We start from the raw sequence: 10579 nt of genomic DNA, 5'->3' as shown, positions 1-10579 counted from the left end.
ATTTATCTCTGAGGTGCGACTTGGGTGTCCCTATGTTGTTGTAAGGTTGGGAAAAGTGGCACCGCGGTGCCAAAACCTCAGCAGGTGGCCCATCTTCAAAGAAGAACAATCGCCCTCTCGCCCACGCACCTCCTCCCACTTTCCCTCCCGCGACATCCAATCGTCCTCCCCGCCTCAGAATGTGGTTTTCGTTCACTTTCGTTTCTCCCTCGCCTTCCCTTTCGAGCGTCTCCACTGGCGTCAAAGAGCGCGCAGACAGAGAGAGAGAGAGAGAGAGAGTGAGAGAGAGAGAGAGAGTGACGGCGGGCGGACGGACGGACGAAGCGTTTTTGCTGGGGCTTTCCGCCGATTGTTCTCCCCGATGGGCAAACAGATCCCCGACGTCTGCGGGCCCCTGTCCCCCAAGGCCAAACTGCAGGCAGAGCCGAAGAAGGCGACTTGTTACACAGGCATGAGATGGAGGAGTTACTGCGCGCTCCTCTTTGCCATCCCTGTCGTCCTCTTCGTCGTTTTCCTGGCTTTGTACGTGCAGCTCCAGGATTCGGATCCGGTGACCCAGCTGAAGGCCTGCAAAGTGGAGTTACAGAACCAAACTTCCCAGATGCGGGATGGCCTCGGCTCCATGCAGAAGCGCGTGGAAAAGACGGGGAGCGACCTGGAGAAGGCGAGGGTCGAAAGGGATGGGCTGCGAGCCGAACTGGCGGTCGCTAACCGGAGCCTGGAGAAGGCGAGGGAGGACTGGGGCTCCTGTCAGGAACAGCTGGTAAAGCAGCCTAATCGTCTTATTATCTTATTACGATTGTTGTTGTTGTTGTTGTTGTTGACAAATTCTAACACTATCCTATTAGCAAGCTTGGGCCGTCACTCTGTTTAACAACTAATTCCCACAACAGTTTCAATAATTTACCAAGAAAGTGTTACTACTATTCTTCTCTTCCTTCCTAGTATCTATCTGTCCCCACCTATGACTATAACCATGTTGCTTGTAAATATAAACAATTTATATTGTTTTTATTATTTCCTAGTACGATTTGATACCTTGACTATCACTATCTTTTTATTCTTGACAAATGTTATCTTTTGATGTCTTTTTATGTACACTGAGAGAATATGCACCGAAGACAAATTCCTTGTGTGTCCAATCACACTTGGCCAATAAAGAACTCTATTCTATTTTTTGTTGTACTCCCCCCCCCCCCCGCCAACCATATTAATCCATAGTTTAGTTTATTAAAGTTTAGCTTGGCATGGTTTGACTTAATTTTAAGGGCCTTTCCCAGACATGACTTGACTTGATTAATTTAGGAGCCTCCCCAGACAGTCCAGACAATGCTGGGTGAGTCACAATATAACAAACAATCAAATAAAATAATGAATAATTAAAAAAATAAAGTAAAATAAGAAGAACAACCAAAAGAACAAGATGGCCGACCAGCTAACAATACACAAAACCCCCATGTATTTGACACACACATATACATTACCCATCAAATAGGACAGGCTATTAATATGTGCCTGCCTGCCCCCAAATGCAGGAAAATTATGTGTTTGTAGTCTTCTCAGATTTCAGTTGTTCTCTCTGATTGTTTCCAATAGCAATGGCTAGATTTGACCCACTGGCTGGGGTTTGAAGTTAAAAACATCTGGAGGTTATCTACTTCTGACTTAACTTCTAGGTTCCTATCTTATGAGTTGGTAAGCAAGCATAGTCAGGCCAAGGATCCATGCAAGAAAAACTGCAAAAGTCAAAACAGGAAAACTTAATGGATGATGGCTGCCTGGAACTGGTTTATATCCTCCTGCCCCCTCCTTGATTTCCTATCGTATTTGCATTTTTCCCCATGATGTTTTAATCCTGTAGGTCAGTTTGAATCTTTTGATGTGACGGTCATTAATTAAATAAACTTATCATTATTTTTGATTATTATAGTACTTGATTTAAAAAAAATGGCTGGCTCACCTTTTAGATGGAATAATTTCAGACAACTAGTCTATTGGCAGGAAATTTTAAAAGACAACAAAAATAATGAAATGATATATCTCGGATTTTACTGAATAGAATTTCTGGCAAGTAAGTTTACAGTATTTACCACCAGTCTCTCTCTTTTTCCAGCATATTGTAAGGACTTTAAATGGTTGCATTAATTTGAAAAAAGGATAAAACAAATTGTAAGAACTAAGTAAAAAGTGGAAATGGTTTCATTTGACAAAAACAATAATATTCCTCTAACTCCTGAACCTAATCAATGATTAACAATAAACATTGCTTATCTCCAGCTATCAGTTGCAAATTGTTGACTGTAGTTGTAGGCTAAGTTAATAATCCAAGAAGCAACACAAAGGGAACTCTTGAGCATAAAGCAGATCCTCCCCAAACTGAGATTCTTTCAGTCTATTAGACGATAGCTTATTTTTCTGACATGATGCCATGGAAGTGATTGGGAAACCCTGCCAGATTCTGGCCACAGAAGAAGTTCTCTGCTGGACAACTTTAAATAGTAAAATGGATTGACAAAAATCTATTCATCGTAACAAAATCAACTTTTATTTGTCCTAAGTGATTTTTTAAAATGTTTTTTTCTTTCTCTTTCTTTCTTGGTTTCCTAGTATACATCAATAATTCTCTAGAAATGTTAGAAAATAAATGAAAGCAGAGATAGGTAGGTAGGCCGGTAGGAAGGTAGGTAGGTAGGTAGGTAGGTAGAAATAAATAAATAAAGAAAGAAAGAAAGAAAGAAAGAAAGAAAGAAAGATTTCAAGCATAATTCCAAGAATTCAGCAGAACAATTTGAGTTTTTCAAAATGTTCCTGGTACAAACTTCAGTAGGTTTAAAACAATGGTGAAATTAATTAAACTGAGTCGGTCATGGGAGGGAGAATAGGCATATGTGGGAGGGAAGGTCAAGTAAACAACCTCTGGGCCTCTTGGTATCTGAAAAAATGCCCTTTTGTCTCCCCCTCCCCCCCCCCCGCTACACACACACACACACACACACTTTTTCTGAACAGATATTTCAAAAAAGTGAATCTTCAGCTGTCCTTTATAGACACCAGAAAACCAACTCTGCCAGGCATGTAATGTGTAATAACTTCCCGAGAAGCCTCTCAGGCCATTTTCTCATTCAGAATTCCAAGAAACAAAATACTTAGATTGTCTCAAAGGTGCTTTTTTCCAAAGGCAACTGGGCTTTCTTTGGTTTTTCCTTGAAGAGGTCTTCAGGGAGGACTGCGAATTTCCATAGACATCCAAAATGCTTACCATTGTGCTATAAATGCTACTGAACAGAAGGAGGCGCTATGCAACTGTTTTCCATTGGTTGCCTGAAGCCCCTTCTCCGTCAGTAAGATTTATAGCATCTACAAATCACAGAAGCCAGTCTCATAAGAGGGAAGATCTTGAGGCATCTAGTATGAGTTCAAAAGTGTCAATACGCTTTCTCTTGTTTCTTCAACTCCCAAATTTGCTCCTATAGGGAATACTTGTTGCTTGCACGATTCTGATCTGCTCTTAAGGTGGGCTAAAAGACCTAATTATGGCTAACAGTTCTATAGTTCATGTTTAATGTCAAATATTCTGATCAAAGTTAGATTTTGCACCATTGGCAGAAAGCAATTGCTGACAGTCGCTGAATTGGCAGAAAGTATTTTCATGCATCTGGGAACAAGCCAACCCAGACAGGGAGGTTCCTGTTATCTTGCAAAAATATGTCCTGTGTTGTTTCTCTATATGTCACACATGATCTATAAGGCGCTGACCATGTATATTCTTGGAATAGTAACCGATGACCATCTGGCCAAGACATTTTTTGGTTCCTCTCATTACCTTATATGCTTAGATACTGCCTCTACAGATGTTGACGTAATTTGCACTATAAATGTATGTCTTTAAGAACCTTTCGGGGTTCAAACTTTTTATGCTTGTTTGGCATGTTTGAACCTGCGCATTCAATAAACTTTTCCTATATTGCATCGCTTGGCTTCGTTGTCTCTTCTTTCTACTACACTCTGATACATCTCAGCACTATTACTTTAGGACACTAGTCCTGTCTTAAAGAGAAGGTTCAACACAACAATGTTGGAACTGACAGATACCTTTCCTTTTGGTCTTCATCTAGAAAAGTGTGGAAAAAAATGCCACATCCCAAGTGAAGGAAGCTGTCCAGCGAGAAATGGAGAAAAACAAAGTGGCTGAAGGTGAGGTGGACCAGTGGGGACCAGGGTGGGTGATAATAGATTGAACTTTGGAAGAGAACTCATAGATAGTAGATTAAGACAATGGGGAAAGTTTTGTCCCTGCTTAGAACATGTTTTGACTGCCCCCATGTGACATTTTCATCAGTAATTTGAGTCATACAAGACATTAGAGCCGTGGTGGCGCAGTGGTTAGAATGTAGTATTACAAGCTAACTCTGTCCACTGTCAGGAATTCGATTCTCTTCGGCTCAAGGTTGACTCAGCTTTTCATCCTTCCTGAGCACCCAGATTGTTGGGGGGTAATATGCTAACTCTGTAAACTGCTTAGAGAAGTCTGTAAAGCAGTGTGATGCGGTATATAAGTTTAAGTGCTATTGCTATTCTGGATTTCATGTCATTTCCTGAATCAGCAGCATTGTTGGGGTCTTTATGAAGACAAAATTAATTGACACTCTTTTTTAGTCAATGGAGAAAATTTAGCTGCAAGGTACCTTCCCTTCACCTCATTAAAACCTGGTTTTGGTTTTAACATTCTGCAGGGTGGTATACAGCAGAGGTCTTCAAATTTGCTAACTTTAAGACTTGTGGACTTCAACTCCCAGAAGTCTTAAAATTGGCAAGTATACAGTAACGTGGGAAGTATTAGAAGTAAAGAATGGGGGTTCAGTTGGAGGGTGATGGCTGCCATTATCCAGTTTCTGAGCCCCATTGCAGAACCCTCTATAAAGGGAAGGTGTTTAGATTTTAAAAAGTCTTAAGTACCACATTGATGAAGCTGATTTACCACCAAAGGTTTGGGGAATTTGCTCATTTGCCCCATTAAAAGTTGTTGGAAAGTTCCCCCACTATTGTGGGGTATTAATAATTTAAAATGTAGTGATGGACTCCCAAGGGTGCCCCAATAAGAATAATGATAGTATGTCACCCTCTAGGCCAGGGGTGTCAAACTCAAATCCAGCCCCTGATGGGCTGGATCTGGCCCATGGCATACTTAGATCTGGCCCATGGGGTGGCGGCGCCCTAAAAACAGCAAAGGACCAACTGTTGTGCCTCTTCCAGGGAAAACTGAGCTAGGGAGGGCCACGTGCAGCGAACTCACGATCACGAACTCTGTTGCAGCTGAAAACAGGAGCCCGGTTTTGCTGGCAGAGTGCTTGAGCCACCACAGGGGCCCCTGACATGAGTGACATCGAGCTGACCACACCCACTCTGGTCATGCCCTCTGCCCCCCCCCCAGGTCAGACACAACCCTGATGCAGCCCTCAATGAAATCGTTTGACACCTCTGCTCTAGGTTGTCCAACTGGAGAGTTCTTTGCCTTTTTAATTTCTGGAAGCTTTAATTAGTGCCAATCCTGAAACAGAAAGGGTAACTATGTAATCCCTGTGCATGTAGGGAAACTTTTAATGAGAAATTATCTAACAAAACCAATGAAAACAGCTATATAGATCTAAAAAATAAAAAAGGAGTTTATTGGAGAAAGGAAAATATAGGGAAACAAGAGGGGGTTGCAACTAATTAGACAGGGGTGATGTCCTAAATTATGGGAACCAGAGGCTCTATTTTGCAAATGCTAATAGGGAATAAATCAGGGATGCGGTGGCTCAGTGGCTAAGATGCTGAGCTTGTCGATCAGAAAGATCAGCAGTTTGGTGGTTCAAATCCCTAGCGCTGCGTAACGGAGTGAGCTCCCGTTACTTGTCCCAGCTTCTGCCAACCTAGCAGTTTGAAAGCACGTAAAAATGCAAGTAGAAAAATAGGGACAACTTTTGGTGGGAAGGTAACAGCGTTCCATGCGCCTTTGCTGTTTAGTCATACTGGCCACATGACCATGGAGACGTCTTCGGACAGCGCTGGCTCTTCGGCTTTGAAATGGAGATGGGCACCGTCCCCTAGAGTCAGGAACAACAAGCACATACGTACGAGGGGAATCTTTACCTTTACCTAATAGAGAATAAAGCTGTGGAACAACCATGTTTGACAAGAATGCCACCAATATACACAACAAACCCGTAACAGGGTATAGAGCAATCCTCTTTGAAGAGATGGTGGGAATGCATGCAGAAGGAAAGCAGATTTTAATCAATTAGTGAGGGTCATGACAGCCTTATCAGACTGAATTTTCACAGATGAAATTATAATAAAACTGTGAGAAATGAAAAAAAAAAGAATTTTAAAAAATATTTTATTTATGCATTTTTCTTTTATAAACGTACGTGCTTCGCGAACAGTGTGTTGTCTGAGTCTATCCGCTTATACGTGGTAGTATATTACGTTATGTAACAGTATACATAATAGTATTTTTTTTAAAAAAGAATTTTTGAAAGGTCCCTTTGAATGGCAAGATTCTGTAGCTTGCTTAGCTTATGCCTACAAAAACACTCAGAAAACAGGAAAAATTTACAAGGAAGGGACACAGACATCGGCCTATGAACATCTAAGCCCAAGGTTCAAAACATTTCTCCCTCTCTCCTATGATCTCTCAGTGAAACATAAGAGCTTAATCAAGGAAGAACAGTAGTTAACTAGTTTCAATAGAAAAAAATATTTGTAATTCAGGGTTGATCCGTGGGGTCCTTGGTGCTCTCTGGGTTTGGCTGTTTTTTGAAGATGTTTCATTATCCAGCTAGGTAACATCAATAGCACTGATGATGTTACTTAGTTGGGTAATGAAACATCTGCAAGAAAACAACCAAGCTCCGAGGTCACCAAGGGCCCCGCAGTAATGAGTTCAGCTTAGCTGATGGTGTCCACTTTAATAGGAATTTTGTGTATGTGTGCAATTGCAACCTTCCCTTGTTTTCTCTTTATTTCCCTTTCTCTAATAAACTCCTTTTTTGAACCCCAGTCTTATAGCATCTGTCAGGGAAACCGACTTTTCAGAGCCCTACATTTGTTGCCCTTGATATACTTGGCAAATCAGAAAAGATCTAATGTTACAGCGTGGCAAAAACCTCAGCCCTAGGCGGGGAGAAAAGTGGGGAGAAAGGTGGGGAGAGAGTGGTGAGGAATACATGCACGGCTCACATTCCTGTGTCCGTTTGAGGTGCTTGCCAATTGATATATTGCAGATACCAGCGCAGCCCGTGCTGGATACCTTCGCATGTAGGCTGGTACAGTTCTGCACGTAAACTAAAAGGAATGTTATACATATTGCTAAAAGGAATGTTGCAACAGCTAAACCCATTTTTAAAAAAAATGGAATTGTAGTCTGATTTGAGCCTGTTCTACCTTGATATTAATAACTTGGAGAGGCTCCGGTACCATTTGACTTTTGGAGCACCAAAACTTGTATCTCTTCAGATCTCTAATCCCTGGGCCAATTTATCAGATGCTTAAGAGGCACTGTGCTACCTTGGATATGCTGTGTGAAAGTTTGGAAGGGAAGCGTTTAAGCCCAACCTTTCAATAATATCAAGAGAACATGCTTGAATATAAAGGAAAGAAATCGCAAGATAATGGGGGAAAGATACTGCAATATAAACTTAGTTTGGGGAAAGATACTGCAATATAAACTTAGTTTAAGAAGCAGAAGATAATTTGTGACTCTTGTTTCCTTTCTTTAGAGGAGATTAAACAGCTTAAGCAACAACTCTCCAATTTACAACAGATGAAGGAGCAACAACAGTAAGAACACAAGATTATGATTCTATATATTCACTTTTAAATTTTGAATAATTTCCCTGCTGGGAATTCATAGACAACCAGAAAATGTAGAACCAGATAAGAGGGGGATGTTCCTCTCTTCTTTTTAGCCTCAGGTATTCCAAGGTATGTAGATTGTCTCCAGATGGGTAAGTACCATGGCTAACTTTCTTGAATAGCCTGGTCTCCATCCCATTTACCTGTTAATCTATTACCTACTGTAGTCTGCATAATTGGCAATCATAAATTCAAAGTTCACCAGGACCCTCTTGAGAGTCCAAAAATTCAAAATTATTTGCCAGACATTGAAAATATTTTCAAAAATTTAAAACTGTGTCATTTTCTCATTATTATTTTTCATTATTAAAAATACATTTTTCTCTTGAAAAAAAATATTATGTTGCTATTATTAGATATTGGACTTTACGTTGTTCTTTTGCATGATTCAATAAGTAAATATTATAGAAATACAGGCATTTTAACGTAATACAGAAAATATGGAGAACTTTGACCCATGCAAACCAAAGCTTTTTTGGAGTTCTCCATGATTTTGAAAGGCGGGAAGGGGTCCTGAGTGCAAATGTTTAAAAAATATTCTTCTAATGCGACAATGTTCTCTTTCCCCAGAAAGGAGATTCAGGATCTGGAGGATCAGCTTATGAAACATAAACCTCTGGAGCGCTCCAAGGGAGGTCTTCTCCTCGGGCCTTCTATGGTCCTTCTCTCACTTCTCCTTGCTGGCCACCTCCTCTAGTCCGTTTGGACATTGCCAAGTTTGGGTGGTGCACAAGTGTCAAGTCTCACCCTACTTCATCTGCATAGCCACACTCCTCCTTCTGCATGTGTTGGAGACTTCTGAGCTGCACCTCGTTAGGACAGGAACCTGATTCTGATGCCAGATTTGGACATCTATCTACTGTGATAACTTTTGACATTTTTAGCCACAGCAGTGGATTTGCTAGAGCTTGTATTACATTGCACTGTTACACAGAACTTGGCAAATAAAGATCATTTTTGATTATATTAATAATAACCTATACCTGGTGAGTGTCAAATTGGGACAACTTTCTTTGCTTTCTGATGGTTTGGTGGTTTCTCATGTTAATGTTCAGAAGACCAAAATGCTTTGATCATGCAGGAGGGTTTCAGTTTCAACCTCTGCTAACTCTAGTCTTGATGGAAAGAAAAGCAACACCCATATAAATACATATAAACACATGCCCAAAAATGTGGAAAGTTGATACAAGCCAATAGTATCATCCCCCCCCCCCCCAAGATGAAGGAAAACAGGTTTAATTCCTTATTAAGAGGCTCACACCTTGTGGTCTCCTAATGTTGTAGGAAATGACGAGACACAAGCCAGCTCTTCAGAGAAGGAAAAGTTTATTTGCGCAGATTCAAAGTAAAAAGTAAATGGCCTGAACCCCGAGTCGGATTCAGGGACTTCCTTATATAGTGGTGATGATGCGTTCACCATATCTAGCCATAAGCCATCTGTTAGTTTTGGAAGCACCTCTCAGGATTTGCCCTTGAGTTACAGAGATATTATGTCTACTGGATGTCATGGTGCATAGGTCAGCCAACGGACAAGCACCCCTGATATTTTGGGGAACTAACATAATATGTCTAATAAACAAATTAAAAGGACAAGCAGGTGGATGGGCTAAAATAGATTCCTTGCATCAGCATATATTGGATGTAGACTTCCATTCTGCCTACTTTGGTTCAGCCTGCCACCTTACTTTAGTAACCTTCCTTAGAGTTCCAAAGTAAAATATATTAAAAAATTAGGTAAACAGGAACTTAATTGGAAATGATATTCTTTTTCTCTCTCTTTTATGGTGGGAAAACAGATTAAGAGCTTTTAAGATGTTGGAATGGTGAAAGAAATATAGCAAATACAGGTTGTTCTCGACTTAAAACTATCCGTTTAGTGACCGGAGTTACAATAGCACTGAAAAAAAGGGACTCGTGACTTTTTCACAACTAGCACCATTACAGGATGCCCATGGTCATGTGATCAAAATTCAGATGCTTGGCTCCTAATTTAGGACGGTTGCAGTGTCCTGGGGGGGGGATCATGTTGCGACCTTCTGACAAAGTCAATGAGGAAGCCAGATTCACTTAACAACCATGTTACGAACTTAATAACTACAATGATTCACAACACTGGCGAGAAAGATAATAAAATGCGGCAAAACTCACTTAACTGTTTCACTTAGCAGCAGAAATTTTGGTCTAAGTTGTAGTTGTAAGTCTAGAACTATCTGTAAGAGATGGCTTGCTGCATGGCTGGCTGAAGAATTCTGGGAGTTGAAGTCCATGCATCTTAAAAGTTGCCAAGATTGGGGAAACCTGATTTAAACAATAAAAAATAAATTATGGATGGATGTAGTGCAGGGCTGTCAAACTCCCGGCTTACAGGCCGGATGCGTCACCCACTGGCCACACCCGGTTTAGCGAAGGGATATGTCACGTGATGCCACCGTGACGCTGTGAGTTTGACACCCCTGATGTAGTGGAGTTAAGCATGAGTTTGCAAGGATAGAAAAGAGAGTGGTTTTGGTACAAAGTATATATGGGGACGCGGTGGCTCAGTGGCTAAGACATTGAGCTTGTAGATCAGAAGGTCAGCAGTTCAGCGGTTTGAATCCCTAGCACCGCGTAACGGAGTAAGCTCCAGTTACTTGTCCCAGCTTCTGCCAACCTAGGAGTTCAAAAGCACATAAAAATGCAAGTA

At 41.0% G+C, this 10579-nt stretch overlaps 1 protein-coding gene across 2 annotated transcripts; it reads left to right on the top strand.

The window, feature by feature from the left end:
• The first annotated feature begins 253 nt into the window (after positions 1–253).
• Positions 254–8874, top strand: LOC116523714. 2 transcript variants are annotated; one of them, XM_032238851.1, is made up of 5 exons: positions 269–664; positions 728–763; positions 4116–4194; positions 7761–7821; positions 8467–8874. In XM_032238851.1, exons 1-5 carry the CDS (start codon positions 362–364, stop codon positions 8591–8593), a joined length of 606 nt encoding a protein of 201 aa, XP_032094742.1. In that variant the 5' UTR covers positions 269–361; the 3' UTR covers positions 8594–8874. The 2 variants fall into 2 exon arrangements, with proteins under 2 accessions (XP_032094741.1, XP_032094742.1); XM_032238850.1 differs by having other exon boundaries at positions 254–763.
• Positions 8875–10579: the final 1705 nt, after the last annotated feature.

This window comes from Thamnophis elegans, chromosome 1, assembly GCF_009769535.1.
Source record: "Thamnophis elegans isolate rThaEle1 chromosome 1, rThaEle1.pri, whole genome shotgun sequence".
Classification (NCBI taxonomy): Eukaryota; Metazoa; Chordata; class Lepidosauria; order Squamata; family Colubridae; genus Thamnophis; species Thamnophis elegans.
The sequence above is the reverse complement of the archived record's forward strand: the minus strand, read 5'-3'. Positions and strand labels throughout refer to the sequence as shown.